Source organism: Bos grunniens, chromosome 12 (assembly GCF_055505025.1).
Source record: "Bos grunniens cultivar Pamir isolate PY7600 chromosome 12, Bosgru_T2T1.0, whole genome shotgun sequence".
Lineage (NCBI taxonomy): Eukaryota > Metazoa > Chordata > Mammalia > Artiodactyla > Bovidae > Bos > Bos grunniens.
The window spans coordinates 2,068,582-2,085,687 of record NC_141176.1 but is presented as its reverse complement, the minus strand read 5'-3'; the positions used below and the strand labels follow the sequence as shown (position 1 = coordinate 2,085,687).

General features: G+C 35.1%; 1 protein-coding gene across 13 annotated transcripts in view; it reads left to right on the top strand.

The window, feature by feature from the left end:
- Positions 1-17,106, top strand: part of TDRD3 (tudor domain containing 3) — a 217,514-nt gene that overhangs the window by 53,710 nt on the left and 146,698 nt on the right. For 6 of the 13 annotated variants that reach the window (XR_015137569.1, XM_086328446.1, XM_086328445.1 and 3 more), the window contains exons 2-3: positions 11,225-11,309; positions 16,034-16,099. The exons of 2 other annotated variants lie outside the window; for them this stretch is intronic. Coding sequence is in view for 7 of the 11 variants with exons in the window: in XM_086328444.1 (XP_086184570.1) it covers positions 11,225-11,309; positions 16,034-16,099 (151 nt within the window). In the remaining 4 variants the exon portion in view is untranslated. The remainder of the gene's footprint in view (positions 1-11,224; positions 11,310-16,033; positions 16,100-17,106) is intronic. 5 more of the 13 variants (XR_015137568.1, XM_086328441.1, XM_086328438.1 and 2 more) reach the window with 2 other exon arrangements.

Here is a 17,106-nt window from a genome sequence, read left to right as displayed (position 1 = left end):
GCTTATTTTATTTTTGATATATCTACTCTCCACCAGAAAAACCCAGTAAATGTTGGAAACATTTATTTTAAAGTGAGTTTAGTACATCTTTGGAGTCTTAGATTTTCCAGTAATAGGCTGATAATATTGTACTTGTAAAGCAAGGTTGTCATCTAGTGGTGTTTTCAAGTAGCACATCCTTCAGAATTAGCTCTCTAATACATCTTAAGCATTTTAAAGGAAATGCTTAACCAAACAATTCTAGGTTTCAATTTTTCAGAATTTAAGCACTTTTAAATATTTTACATTATATATGACTTTACAAAGGATTATCACTAGAAACTTTCTTAAAATCTATATTTTGATCTTTAGTCGTGGGCCAAAAATTTCTTGTCTGGCCACTAAAATGTTGAAAATTTTTTTTTTTTTTTTGAGGTTTTTTTTTTTTTGAAAGTCCCTTAGTCATGTCCGACTCTTTGCTACCGCATGGACTGTAGCATGCCAGGCTCCTCTATCCATGGAATTCTCCAAGCCAGAATACTGGAGTGGGTAGCTGTTCCCTTCTCCAGGGGATCTTCCCGCCCCAGGCTTTGAATCCAGGTCTCCCACATTGCAGGCAGATTCTTTACTGTCTAAGCCACCAGGGAAGCCCAAGAACACGAGAGTGCATTTCTACAGGGAATCTTCCTGCCCCAGGAGTTGAACTGGGGTTTCCTGCATTGTAGGTGGATTCTTTACCAGCTGAGCTACCAGGGAAGCTTGAGTAGTACAGATCTTAATCATGATGTATCAAGGCATTTCATAATGCTTCAGATCTCTATGGAAATTACTTGTTTAGGAAAAAAGAGCCTTATGGAGTACTAAGTAGATTTTTTTTTTTTTTTACTTTTTACATAGTTATCCTTTCAGTTTTTGTGCAGGTTAATTTTATGAAATATTTGCAAATAAAATTTTAAGGTTGTAATGATTTTTTGCTTTTGGTGTTTTTATTTTTTTAATATAAAAGTTTGAAAACATAGCATAGAAGAAATTAAGATAGATTTTCTTGTGTGTAGAAAAAATATTACTGTCATGTATTAGCTAAATGATCAAAATAATATACATTTGTGCATGAAAAGAATCATACAAACTAAAAACGAGATGCCTTTTTTTTTGTCTTTTTAAAGAAAGGAAAGAAAACATTTATTTTCCAAGAGGGCAAGAAAGTTAGACTTTGGAAGAACTAGCTGGCTAAAATACTTAGATTTAAAAGCTGCAAATTACCTAGACTACCAAGTTTACATTAGTCTGTCCATGAAAGAAAAAACATGTCTATGAAAGAAAAAACAGTAGCTTTCTCTTGTTTTCCAGAGGTCACACTGTATCTTCAGACACCAACATAGCAAATGCCAAGTATAAAATAGTTTATAGGATATATTCAAGGTTTTCCTCAGCCAGAGGCCAAACCCAGTCAAAGTGACCTTGTTATTTTTGTTTTATATCAGAGAGTTACATGTTTTCTTTGACTGTCATGTATGAAGTTCTTAATCATATTGGAAGCAGGGCAGAATGTCACTTTTTGCTTCTCCAGGATCAGTGTGGAATTTGTAGCCAATGAATTTAACACTGTATTCAGTTGGTTGGTTGAAATAAGCAGAAGTCTCTGTAGATCCTGTTTTCCAACTTCATCCTGAAGAAGCTGAGGCAGAGGTGTCCACTGACAGGCTCAATAGCATATCCCTCTGGGCCACAGTGTGCAGTTGGCAGCGGCTGTCCACTTCTCCAGCCCTTCTGATCGAGATGCATTTTTCAAGATAGTTTATATTTGAATAAAATCAACCTTGTATTGGAAATAGTTTTCTGCATTGATTAAGATGAACACTAATGACTTATTACTTAGAGCTACTTTAATACATGTTTTTATTCATCTGCCCATTTATAGATATATAACTCATAGAGAAAGTTAAATTTTAGCTAGTGTTGACTCAGGTCCTTATCGTAATTATTGGAATAAAGATTGTGGTATTCATTTTGGCAGAGTAGGTGGCCACTTTACCTAAAGAAGTATAAACAAACTGGAAGTGACAGAAGGTGGTACTTGTTTTTTAGGGAAATAAGATGGAAGACCTCTTTTTTTATTTTCTGCCATTTAGTGTCATGGGATTCCCTATTCTGAATTACTTGTAGTAGGATTCTGATCCTTCTTTATGCTGTGCTTAAAGATTTAGTCATGGAATCCCATAAAGTCATTGAACTTAATGCTAATGTATCAAGTTATATATTATGATTGGTGACTCCCCCACCCCACTCCCTTAATGTATTTATAAATTGTATTAAGTGTATTGATTTAGTCTACACTGGGTTATTTGAAACAAATTGTGCACAAATTTTTATTAAGTTAGCTAATCGGGGTCACAAAGAGTTGGACAACTTGGTGACTGAAAAAACGAACAAATCTTATTACTCAGTGTGGTGTGGTTCATAAATAGATGTTCATAAGCTATTTTCCTATGCCATAGAGAAGGGAAACTAATTTATTATTTCAGTGTTTTTGACTATATACAGTAAAAGCCTATAAGAATAATAGCAAAACCAAAAATTTTCAGGAGACATGTTTTATTCCACTTACACTGTAGGCCTAGAAACAGGATAAGCAGAGTGAATACAGAGGCCTTTATTTGGGTAGTTTTTATAAAAAATATTTTTTAGTGTTCTAGGAGTTTACAGTAGATTGGCCAAGTCTATATTTGCTAAAATGAAAGATAGCCTTTAATATAAGTGATTTAAAAAATTACATGTTTTATTCTTTTCTAACTCCATATTAGCTTGAATAATTGGGAGTTACTCAAGCTAATATAGAGACAGAATGGGAATATATTAGAGATCAATAGAATGGGAAAGATTAGAGATCACTTCAAGGAAGTTAGAGATACCAGGGAAACATTTCATGCAAAGATGAGTACAATAAAGGACAGAAATGGTATGGACCCAACAGAAGCAGGAGATATTAAGAAGAGGTGGCAAGAATACACAGAACTATACCAAAAAGATATTCATGATCCAGATAACCACGATGGTGTGATCACCCACCTAGAGCCCGACATCTAGGAGTATGAAGTCAAGTGGGCCTTATTTAGGAAGCATCACTATGAACAAAGCCAATGGAGGTAATGGAATTCCAGCAGAGCTATTTCAAATCCTAAAAGATGATGCTGTGAAAGTGCTACACTCAATATGCCAGCAAATTTGAAAAACTCAGCAGTGGTCACAGGACTGGAAAAGGTCAGTTTTCATTCTAATCTCAAAGAAAGGCAATGGCAATGACAAAGAATGTTCACTTACCGTATAGTTGCACTGATTTCACACTTTAGCAAAGTAATACTCAAAATTCTCCAAGCTAGGCCTCAGCAGTAAGTGAATGAAGAACTGGAATCTTGGTGCATCAGCAGAGGGACCAGAGATCAAATTGAAAACATTTGTTGGATCATAGGAAAAGCAAGAGAATTCCAGAAAAATATCTGCTTCATTGACAGATAAAGGCTTTGACTGTGTGGATCACCACAAACTGTGGAAAATTCTTAAGGCTTGAAATACCAGACTGCCTTACCTGCCTCCTGAGAAATCTGTTTGCAGGTCAAGAAGCAACAGTACAGCCAGACATAGAACAACAGAGTGGTTCAAAATTGGGAAAGGATTACATCAGGTGTGTATATTATCACCTTGCTAATTTAACTTATATGCAGAATGCTAGACTGGAGAATGTAGAAGCTGCAATCAAGATTTCAAGGAAAAAAAAAAAAAAAGATTTCAAGGAGAAATATCAGTAACAGCATATATGCAGATGACACCACCCTTACGGCAGAAAGCGAAGAGCAGCTAAAGAGCCTCTTGATGAAAGAGAAGAGTGGAAAAGCTCAACGTTCAAAAAACGAAGATCATAGCATCCGGTCCCATCATTTCATGGCAAATAGATGGGGAAGCAATGGAAACAGTGACAGACTTTATTTTCTTGAACTCCAAAATCATTGCAGACGGTGACTGTAGCCATGATAGATGTTTGCTCCTTGAAAGAAAAGCTATGACCAACCTAGACAGTATACTAAAAAGCTGAAACATTACTTTGCCAACAAAGGTCCATGTAGTCAAAGCTATGGTTTTTTTCAGTAGTCATATATGGATGTTAGAGCTGATTATAAAGGAAACTGACTGCTGAAAAATTGATGCTTTTGAACTGTTGTGTTGGAGAAGACTCTTGAGAGTCCCTTGGACTGCTAAAAGATCAAAGCATTTAATCCTAAAGGAAATTGGTCCTGAATATTCATTGGAAGGACTGATGCTGAAGCTCTAATGCTTTGTCCAGTTGATGTGAAGACCTGACTCATTGGAAAAGACCCTGATGCTGGGAAAGATTGAAGGCAAAAGGAAAAGGGGACGATGGAGGATGAGATGGTTGGATGGCATCACCTACTTGATGGACATGAGTTTGAGTAAGCTCCAGGAATTGGTGATGGACAGGGAAACCTGGCGTGCTGCAGTCCATGGGATAAAAAAGAGTTGGACATTACTGAGTGACTGAACTGAATTGATGTGGACTGGTAGTCTCAATGTGATAGCAGGTAGTCATGTATAGATGTATAGATCAGAGACTCCCAAAACCACATGTGGCTATGTAATTTGGGTTTTATTCAGAAACAGTTAATACTGTTCTGCATTATTCATTGTGCAGATGTGTCCTTTATTTTTGATTGAGTCCCTATCCATTTGGGAATCCATTTGGGAATAATATTTTCATTCTTGATTTTTTTCATTGCTATTTTAAAGAATTTTCATGCATCATCAGCCTAGTTTGTATTTACGTGCAATAATATATTCTCTCCTGGATTATTTTACAAATTCAATTCTCAGTTCAGACTTGAATGGGCATTCATTGCTTGGAATGGTAAAGGTAGGTAGAGGGGGAGAAAACTTCAGTGCACTTTTTAAATTATTTTGACCAATTAGACCATTTTTCCCCTAAGAAATATATGGAAATAATGAGGTAAAGATGAGTTCTTATATGTGCAGTTTGTGAAATATTTAGGCCAAAGTAAATGATTTGATGACAGCTCTAGTAAGAATATTGTTTCAATGCATAATTATGTTTATTGCTCTCCAAGAGTCATACAAAGTGACCTAAAATACACAATTGTTTTCCTCTTTTGCTTGAAAAGTGTGTCAGCCATGGGTAATGTATCATTTGAGAGACACCTATAGCACAACCCTGCATGTCAAAGACAACTTGAAAGTGTATAGGAGCCAACAGGCAGATAACGGATATAAACTAATATGATTAGTACAAAATATGTGTGTCACATGCAGACTGAAGCCTGTTTGGCTAGACACTGCTTTGCAAAAAACTAAAAGCTAAAAATGAGAATACTTGACAGTAGCTGCTTAACCTATCTTCATACAGATAGTCACTAGACCTGCCGCCTTTCATTCAGTTCAGTCGCTCAGTTGCGTCCGACTCTGCGACCCCATGGACTGTAGCACGCCAAGCTTCCCTGTCCATCACCAACTCCTGGAACTTACTCAGACTCATGTCCATGGAGTCGGTGATGCCATCCAAGCATCTCAACCTCGGTCATCCCCTTCTCTTCCCGCCGTCAGTCTTTCCCAGCATCAGGGTCTTTTCCAATGAGTCAATTTTTTGCATCAGCTGGACAAAATATTGGAATTTCAGCTTCAGCATCAGTCCTTCCAATGAATATTCAGGACCAATTTCCTTTAGGATGGACTGGTTGGATCTCCTTGCAGGCCAAGGGACTCTCAAGAGTCTTCTCCAACACCACAGTTCAAAAGCATCAATTCATATATGAATGCTGGAAAAACAATAGCTTTGACTAGATGGACCTTTGTTGGCAATATAATGTTTCTGCTTTTCAATATGCTGTCTAGGTTGGTTATGCTTTTTCTTCCAAGGAGCAAGCATCTTTTAATTTCATGGCTGCAGTCACCATTTGCAGTGATTTTGGAGCCCCCAAAAGAAAGTCTCTCACTGTTTCCACTGTTTCCCCATGTATTTTTCATGAATTGATGGGACCAGATGCCATGATTTTAGTTTTCTGAATGTTGCGTTTTAAGCCAACTTTTTGACTCTTCTCTCTCACCTTCATCAAGAGGCTCTTTAGTTCTTTGCTTTCTGCCATAAGGGTGGTGTCATCTGCATATCTGAGGTTATTGATATTTCTCCTGGTAATCTTGATTCCAGCTTGTGCTTCATTCAGCCTAGTGTGTCTTATGATGTACTCTGCATTATAAGTTAAATAAGCAGGGTGACAATATACAACCTTGATGTACTCCTTTTCTTATTTGGAACCAGTCTGTTGCTCCATGTCCAGTTCTAACTGTTGCTTCCTGACCTGCATACATTTTCCAAGAGGTAGGTCAGGTGGTCTGGTATCCCCATCTCTTCAAGAATTTTCCACAGTTTGTTGTGATCCACACAGTCAAAGGCTTTGGCATAGTCAATAAAGCAGAAATACGTGTTTTTCTGGAACTGTCTTGCTTTTTCGATGATCCAACGTATGTTAGCAACTTGATCTGGTTCCTCTGCCTTTTCTGAATCCAGCTTGAACATCTGGGAGTTCATGGTTCATGTACTATTGAAGCCTGGCTTGGAGAAATTTGAGCATTACTTTGCTAGCGTGTGAGATGAGTGCAGTTGTGCGCTAATTTGAGTTTGAGCATTCTTTGGCATTGCCTTTTTTTGGGATTGGAATGAAAACCGTCTTCATACAGATAGTCACTGGAGCTACCCCCTTTAGATGGACATACACTGTTCAGTTTGTGGCTGCTCTCCTCATTACATGTACATCATAGTCAGCGGTTAAGTTAAACTCAAGGGTTTTACCTACTTTCATAGGAATGAATCAAAGGAAAATTGGTGCTCTTTTCCCTTGCGGTTTGTAATCCACTTACTGGTAATGGTGGCCCACTATCTGGATCTAATAAGTGATATTAAACAATAGTATTTGTTCTTATCACACTTCCCTGTCAGTTGAGATTCTTGAATTGTAGTTTGGGCATGTCTGTTTTATATGTCCAAGTAACTTAGAACATGAGGTGAAGATAGTTTTAGTAGTGAGACCATTCTTATTTAAATATATATTCAGTACTTGTTAATAGGAAACAACCTCTCCCCCAAATTGGTGGATAATAATTCGTTTTAAAACTTTTACTTCTGAAGTAACAAGAGTTGCTCAGGATTACAAATTAAATGACTCTGAGAAAGACAGGATTTTAACATCTATTTATGAAACAAGAAGCACTTTCCAAAATCTTTTTTTAAAAATTTGAGTGTTTATTAAGCTGTGATTTAAAATGGAGTTATTTGGAGGTGAAATTAAGGAGAAATCTTAGTATATTTTGTAGTATGCAGAAATTTAGCCCTTTACTGCCTTGCTTGTCAATAAAATTTTATTTCGATGTGTTTTTAGCTCAGAATAGTAATGAGTGGTTTTGCACTAAAATCTCTACCAGAGGAGAAGAAAAAGTTGTGCCTCTGGGCTGTTTTAGTAAACAGGAGCTCTCCAGAGTTTGTTTCCTCTTTAAGGTTTTGCCCTTGGGTGTAAGTGTGCAGAGATCGCCTGTGGAAACTGAGGATGATTCTCTCCCGTTACGGTCCATGTACAGAGGTGCACAGGGATCAGGTCTGGCATGCCTGTTCTGATTTGCAGTGCTTTTCCCCCAGTGACCACATTAAGGCTGGTGGGTTTTGTGTTGTTTTCTTCTTCTTTCAGTTACTGTGGTATTGTGGTGAATCTTAAATCTGATTTGGGCATTACACTTTGCTTTTATCACTTGTTTTATTCACTGATGCTACTGGCATCTTTAAATGTTTACAAAAACAAAAGATTAATTTGCAAATCTCAAATTATGTGAAAATGGTCCATTATTGACAGAAGGATCACCAAGATGTTACTAGGGAGACCTGTGAATGGGGTCTCCTGTTTCTTGATAATTACAGAGTAAAGGTGTAAGGCTCAAGTCCTCTTATTTTTAAAAAATATTAAGGGTGAGGAAGGAAGACTTGTAAAACTTGGAAATTGAGACTGAGCTGTATTTTATAATTTATATTCAGGAAGCCTACAGGCTTCCCTTTTTATATTTTACGGGATAGGTATTTTTTTCATTGTTGTAACAATTTCTTAATTGTTAGTTAATATTAGTTTCCTGATTTTTTACCATGGAAACTAGAACTATTCTTGTTTAATAAATCAATACTTTGGAGGCACTGATTTAATTTGCCTAATTGTGCTTTTTTGTGTGTGTTGATAAAGTGCCTAGTTGATTATGAAATTGGTATGTATAGATGTTGGCTTTTGTTTATGAGAACAGAATTACATTTCTGATATTAGCATTATTTGGTGATGGACATGGAGGCCTGGCGTGCTGCGATTCATGGGGTCACAAGGAGTCGGACACAACTGAGCGACTGAACTGAACTGAACTGAAAAGCAGTGTGATTCCCCTGGAGGAGGAAATGGCAAACTACTCCAGTATTCTCTGGAACATCGCATGGACAGAGGAGCCTGGTGGACTACAGTCCATGGGGGTCACAAAGAGTCAGATAAGGCCTGGCATGCTCACACAATGAAAAGACTGCTACACTGAGAATCAGGACGCATTTTTAACTTTACCTTACTTAGAAGTTAGAAGTGTTGGTCACTCAGTTGTGTCTGACTCTTTGCGACCCCATGGACTGTATAGCCCGCCAGGCTCCTCTTTCCGTGGGGTTCTCCAGGCATGAATACTGAAGTGGGTTGTGATGCCCTTTTCCAGGGGATCTTCCTGACCCAAGGATCAAACCCAGGTCTCTGACTTTGCCGGCAGATTCTTTACCATCTGAGACATCAGGGTATTTTAGAGCAAAGTTTAGGTTAATATCTTTGAAAAAAGAGGCATTTTTTTCTTCACCTGTAAAGCTAAAGAGTTAAACTTTGAATACTTTTTAAGATTATTTCCAGTTTATCTGACATCCTGTAAGCTTTTAATTCTAAAGAGTTGCCTTTCTAGAAGATGAAGTATTTTATTAGTCATTGTATATTATTTCCGCACTGTAGGAATTTTGAAAGCTGTGTTTCTGTAACTACTCAGTCAGCATTTAATATAGGACCCATATCCCTCTATATACTTTTGCTTTCTAAAATTGATCTCAGCCTATACTGACCTCTCATCTCTTCCCCATTTTCCAATCAGAATGTCCCAGAATGTGTTTTATACTTTTTTACTTCATGGAGATGCCCTTTCTGTGCATTCTTTTCCATTCCCTAGCCACTTTGAGCTCCTATAACATTTTGTTTATAGTTATTTTGGCCTTGTATGGTAGCTATTTATGTGTTATGTTATGCTTTATATGAGACTGTAAATGCTTTAAAGGAAGATATTTATTTTTCATCATCTTATTACTGATTCACACACATAGTTCTTTTCATACAAATCATGTGTTAATTAATATTTGTAGACCTAAATTTGTAAGATGGTTAGTGCCAGATACAGTCAGTGGCTGTGAATGGTGAAAAATCATCAGGGTAATAAGGAAGTGAACTTACTCATTCTGAATTAAAGCAGTGTTTCCACCATCTATGCTGCCAGCAAACATTTGTATTCCATGGTCACTCATGTACAATTTATTCCAGCCTCCTAACCATTTATTCTTAGTGACACATCTAAATACTTAATGCTTTTTTCTCTCTCTCTGTAACCCACTTGACTCCTGGCCTTCATTCATCATTGTAGTTTAGCACTGCCTTAGCAATGGCACCCCACTCCAGTACTCTTGCCTGGAAAATCCCATGGATGGAGGAGCCTGGTAGGCTGCAGTCCATGGGGTCTCTAAGAGTCAGACACGACTGAGCGACTTCACTTTCACCTTTCACTTTCATGCACTGGAGAAGGAAATGGCAACCCACTCCGGTGTTTTTGCCTGGAGAATCCCAGGGACGGGGGAGCCTGGTGGGCTGCCGTCTGTGGGGTCGCACAGAGTTGGACATGACTGAAGCGACTTAGCAGCAGTAGCAGCAGCAGCAAGCTTTTAATAGTATCTAATTTTTTTAAACACATTCTTGCTTTGATTTTTATATACTTCCCTTTCTTTTACCTCCTTGATCTTATTCATAGGCTTATCAGCTTTAATTTTCTATTGCTTTTTGTACTCTATTTTTATTTCTTTTTGCTTGCTCTTTTACTTTTGAGAAATTCATCCTTTATTTCTTAAAGGCAAATGCTCTTTGATTACTGTCTTCAGGTAAAGGTGTCTTAGAATCAGACTAAGGTTGGGAGTTGATGGTGGAATTGCTGACCATCAACTCTGGAAGAGCCAAAGTTAGCTCTGTTAGACTAGTACTCCTCTATCTTTTCAGTGGGAGACTATCTGTGGTGGCAGTGCCAGCACCAGAGTATGTAATACTGATTACAAAAGGTGCCAAATTTTCATGGGCATTTTTACAGGTGGACTTTTGTGGGGGGGTGATACGTGAATTGTAGAGTTATCAAAGAACTTCAGAATGGTTGTGTTGGGCGTGGGTGAATTGGTAGAGATGATTCCCTCCCAGCCTTTGGATTAAATAATTTTTCACCCTTCAGTTAATTATTGCTACAGATGAATGGTTGGTTTGGATTGAATAAAAGAACAAAGGGCAATAAGACAATGAGTAAAAAACTGAAAAGAGACAGGAAAAGTAAAAGATGTAAGGTAAAAAGTTGCCTAACTTTGTGCCACTTGAAATCAATAGTGTTTATTGAAGATTCTTAGGAACATTATGTTAGACAAAGGGAAGTTGAAAAGATAATGTGAGAAAGTATCTGAGAGGAAAGTTTTGTTGGATTAAATTTAAAACTATGCTGTTTTCAGTTCTATTTTTATTGCACGTCAATCTCTTAAAAGTTTACTCTAACTTAATATTTAAGTTGGATATTGTATTTGTGTAACAGGGAAGAGGAGCTTATTGATTCCTTAAGAAGCATATTGATGTTTAAATAGCTTTTCTTAGAAAGCATTTGGATACTTTTATTAACATAATATCCCTTTAAAGACATAAAAGGAAAAGTATGCATTCTCCATCCTGTTCTATCAGAGATGGTAAACAGGGAGTATCCAGGGCTCTCTGATATTTGCAGTAGAAACATTTAATAGTAGAGAACAAAACTACTTGTAGACTTAAGAAAGTAATTTTGGTTAACTTTGATTTTAGAAAATATTAAGCCATTTATTTTATTTTAACAGGTATCTTTCAGATGAAGGCATTGAAGCTTGTACAAGTTCTCCTGACAAAGTCAATGTAAATGACATCATCCTGATTGCTCTCAATGTAGGTTTTATTTATTAACTTATAAACATTTAGAATCTGGAAGCTATATTTATGAAAAATATCTCATAGAATAAACTGGCTCTTATAAAGTGGAGAACGTCTTTCATTTTTATTGTCCATTTCAAGTTGCAGTGATGTTTGTTGAATTTGGTAATCTTATATAAGCCAATTATTAGAAATATATATTTCTTTAATGTCTATTATACGAAATCAGTGAAAAAGGGAAAAGTGCAATTAAAACTTTTTCACCTTATGATCAGTTATAGAATTTCATTACATTTATAGTAGCTATGTAATAGCAGTAAAAACTGATCATATTCATAGAAACAAATTGATATTGAATTTACATACAAACTAGCTAGGTTACAGCTTCTTGACAGTTGTATTTTTTATTTTGAAGTAACTTTTCCTGTTGATCAAAGTAGTATATACTGTACAGTATGACTACTGCAGAAAATACAGAAAAATAAGAAAGCCCAATAATTACTGTTAATGTTTTGATACATTTTTCTTCCCTAGCTCTCTCCCTTTACCAATCTATTTAGCAGTGTCTTTTTTATAATTGAGATTGACTTTTAGATTTTTTTTGAAGAGTTATAAAAATTGTTTGAAGTACAGATGTGATTAAATGAATATTCTTTTTTCAATCTTGTGGTTACCCTAGTGGGAATTTTTTTCTTACTGCCTTTACAATCACAGTCTATTAAACAATGAAATTTATATGCTATGTTGTATAATCAATGAAATTCAGAAGAGAATTACTGTCTGACAAATCCATTATGTCACTGCAAAGTAGGTTTAGCATAAAGCAGAAAGGGTGGCAACTGATAAGAACATATGAAATATAAATTAATATATAACTATAACTTTTTCTTTTCCAATTACTGAAAATTTTATTTATATAATTAAATGTGAATTTAAACATAGAATTTATATATTGAAATTTATCATTTTTTTAGCAGCTTGCAGTTTTATTCAGTAAGACAAACAGGTTTTTTAGAAATTATGTGTGTTACCCATGACTACAGATGGGGATATTTATTAGACATTTTATCTTTCCTTGACTTGCACCCAAATTAGTGAATTTTATTTTCAGAAAATGTTACAAAGAATCCCAGTTTATTTCTTTGTTCACTAAAAGCAAAAGACCTAAATAGGAAAAAGGCTTTGTGACAGTCTTCTCTTCTTATTGATATTTATATATGTAGGTAAATAGCATTGAGCTATCTAAAAATTGGGTAAGAAACTAAATAAAATAAGTCAACACAAAGTATTTGACCTGGTATACATAAGAGGTACATGATGATTATTAGTGAATTAACTTGTCTTTATAATTTTCTTTAAAATATATAAATAGTCCAGTCCAAAGCTATCATGCTGTGTAATAGAATTAAAGAAATACTTTTAATAAGGATGAAGTCTATACCAGACAAGTAGTCTAATTTTCAAGTTCTTAAACTTTGAAGTAAAATCAGTCACATACAGTATTTCTGTTGAAATTTTTTAACTTGTGAGTGATTGCAGGATGTTAATCCCTAATTGAGAAAGACTTGCATTATTGATTTTTATATATAACTTACTACATATTGGGAGAATAATCCATGCACAAGCTTTCTTACCTTCTCTTCCTCCTATGGGGAACACACTGAATTTGTTCTTTTATCTAGCAGTGAACAAAGCAATAGTATGTATGTAGAGTGTTTCCTGCCCAGGAAAGTCCATTAGGCTTTTATTGGGCTGTTCAAAAATGTACTCTCTGCCTAGAATGCAACAAAATTCTAGACATCTCCCCTTGAAAGCAGGTGTTCACCATATCACATTGTTAATACAAATAATTTAGGCCGTGGGCCACATTTTCAGTTAGGGAATGGTTCTGGTACCAAGTTCCCAGATGCCAGCTTAGGGCCAACTTTGTAAGTGGGCCCTTCTAAAGGTAGCAGCCTTAGAGGTGCTATGTAACTCTTTTTAGCATGGATTAGTATGTTGAAAGGTGGGAGCTTTCTTAATTTTTACTCTGTAGAATGAGGAGTAAGGATTTTAAGAATAATATAGAAATTCAGCATGGAGTTTTGAATTCCTGCATTATTCAGAGCAAAATTAAGTGATAGTCTAGTCTTAAATTAGTAAATAATGTGTAATAGTAAAAATTTTAAAAGATTGTTTTAAAATTTCTTTTAATATTCTGTATAGTATAAAATGCTCTGCCAAATAGATACTCTGCTGAACTTATTTGAAGAAATAAGTCAGGAATGTTGTTTGTGTGTGCACACATGCATCTTATAGGTTAAATATTTCTCTTGAATAATTAGTTATTCACTATAAATGCATTTTTGGACCCAGCTATTCTAGTGATCCTGATATAATGGCATCTGAATCATAGAATTAACTTTGATTTTAGGATGTTTAAATATTTGGTAGGTCATTTTCATCTTGCTAAAAGAACAATGAAATAATCTTCCTTATATGTGTGTATGATACTTTAAAAGTTCTGTGAACTTTGACTACATTGTTTCTTTCAGCATGACAACAACTTTGGAAGATAGAATTGTTAATATATTTTTGATCTTATGGAGGAATAAATTATCTGGATTTAGAGAATTTCTGACATGTCATATTAGTTATAATATACAGTAAATTGAAGTTTAGAATTTTAGTCTAGTGCTTATTTCTATAATACTTTATGTAAATGCCTCATTTTATTTTACATTTTATAACTAGTGATAAAATCAGAAATGAAGGACCATGATGTATCATAAAATTTGTATATATTCTGTTTCTTATATGTGTTTAAATATTTCAGCTTTTCTGTGACTTTCAAAATAGTGATTTTTTATGAACTTAGTTGTATTATTTACTTGTTACATGCATTCAGATAATAACAGTATGCGTGTTTTATATTCAGTAAACATTATAGCTAACACTTATTAAATGCTTATTCTTTGTAAGTCATTGTGCTTAGTGCTTCATATGTATTATTTAATCTTCAAAACAGTGAAATGCCAGGATAAGAATTTTTTCCCCATATATTGCTTAGTATTTTCAAAGTAAAAATGCATGCAACTTGAGGTTTGGTTTATAGTTCTTTCACTCTGTTATTGGAGACTGTACAAAGGATAAATCTGAAACATTGTTAAATATTTGGATATGGGGCTTAGTTTGCCTGGGAGTTCCATTCAGTGAATTGTACTTTAGGAATGATCCTTGCATTACATTGAGAAATAAAAGTCATGGTAGTAAAAAGACTGGAAAGGATTTGTGAGGGTTGTATAATATGTATTCTTTTTTCTTAAGCTGACTGTATGTGGATATTTCAAGTGAAATTATATTATTGTAGGTATTCAAAGGCAATGGCACCCCACTCCAGTACTCTTGCCTGGAAAATCCCATGGACGGAGGAGCCTGGTAGGCTCCAGCCCATGGGGTCGCTAAGAGTTGGGCACGACTCAGCGACTTCGCTTTCACTTTTCACTTCTATGCATTGGAGAAGGAAATGGCAACCCACTCCAGTATTCTTGCCTGGAGAATCCCAGGGACAGAGGAGCCTAGTGGGCTGCCGTTTATGGGGTCGCACAGAGTCAGACACGACTGAAGCGACTTAGCAGCAGCAGCAGCAGCAGGTGTTCAAAGAAGACTATCCTATTTCTCTATGTGTTATCCTTTTATAAATAATACAGTAATTGTAATCATCTATTGATAGTATTTTTGCCTTAAGTCTAACATAAATTTCTCCCTTAAAATTTTTGTGATTAAATGCATTCTGAGTCTCTTTTCTCTTGCTCTTGAGACAATGAAGAGCTCTGTTTACTGTTATTTAAGGAATTAAAAAAAAGTACAAATTTAGTTATTGAACTAACCTCACTGTCTCAAGCATCAAGATAATTTCTTAGCTTAAATAATTAGGCCTTTTTCATGAGTAGTATTTAGTTTTCTTCTGAATAAATTTCTTACTATTCCTTTAGTTTTCACTTCTTAAGACTGAATCCTTAAAAATTTTATGTAGACTGTGTGTGTAGTTGAAGTTTTGTTTTTGCATCAGAAATGCTATAGCTTTGTTTATCTTAGTCCTTTTTATGTTTTGCTTTGGTTTGTTGAGTAATAGGTGCATCTGGATTTTCGTGTAGTCAGTCTTTTGTTCACCAGCTTCTATTTCTGAAATTTGTTTAATAAGCAAATGAAATGTTTTTACTACAGTACAGTCTTACTGTGACTTCCTGCTTTTGTAGTAAAGAATATTCTCTGGGATATTTGTATGTTATGTAGCTTTATGTTAGGAGTATCACAGCCTATAGAGTACTGTACTTTCATGTCTCTGCATATCAAAGTTATATAGAATTTAGTTGTCGAAAATATACTCTGTTTGTTCAAAGTAGTCATTTGGTTTTGGATTGTGACATTAATTTCTTACTAAGTCTATATAGTTTACATAAAATCAAGTTTTAGATTTTAATAAAAGGGTACCCAGAGAAATACTACCAGATGTAAGTAAGGCCTTATATATTACTGTTTAATTTACTGGTGTACTTTAAACAGTGTATATATGGGACTGAAAATGGTTGATTTTTACATATATAGATCTCATAATCAGTTGAAATACAAGCTACATTTAACATATAGTTAAATTCTGTTACTCAGACCTTAACTAATTTTATCTTTGTTTGTGAGTGAGATTAGATTTAGAGTCATTTTTCTCTAATTTTATTTTAATAATAATATTTTTATTTTAGACAGACTTGAGAACAATTGGCAAGAAATTCCTCCCCAGTGACATCAATGGTGGAAAGGTAGAAAAGGTAAAGAAAAATGTTAACTTCCTAAATTATGTTAAGTACAATAAATATGAACATCTACTAAATTATTGGAATTATTTTTTGTCAAGGAAGACTACAACTTCAAAATATTTTGGAGGGAACAAGTCACACAGTTATCATTTTAGTGACTTCCTATACATATGGAAAATTATTAAAACAAACTTTTAAACTTTTGGTGACTTTTCAACATTAAAAAAATACTCTTGTCTTAGGAATTATAACTGTGACACACTTATTTACGTGTGAGACTTACCAGATATTGGAATTCAGAGGACCTTTTTGTATCTTTTTATTTTAGTATCTGTTACCATATTTATTTAATGAACTTATTGATATAGAAGTATAAGACTGTGAGAGAATGTTAGGAACAGTTTGGCAAAGCTGTGCATTTGGTTACTGCTATCATTTTTCATAACTTATGTATTTATGTTATGAATTTTTTCAGTGATTTTTTGAAATACAAGGATACAATTTTTGGATTTTAGATGCCAACTAGTCAGTCTTTTGGAGAAGGCAGTGGCACCCCACTCCAGTACTCCTGCCTGGAAGATCCCATGGATGGCAGAGCCTGGTAGGCTGCAGTCCATGGGGTCGCTAAGCGTGGGACACACCTGAGTGACTTCCCTTTCACTTTTCACTTTCACGCATTGGAGAAGGAAATGACAACCCATTCCAGTGTTCTTGCCTGGGGAATCCCAGGGACAGGGGAGCCTGGTGGGCTTCTGTCTATGGGGTCGCACAGAGTCGGACATGACTGAAGCGACTTAGCAGCAGCAGCAGCAGTTAGTTTTTTACTTCTTATTCATTTATATTCAATTTCTTCTTTTTATTTGAAAATAATGCAAACTGTGTCAATCAAAAATTTTATATATGCTGTTGCTCACTTTTTGAATTATTAATGAACATCTTTATAATTTGAAATACTTTGAATGTGTATGTTTTGAGTTTGAGTAAGTATTCTTATCATTTTAATACTCACGTATTTAAGA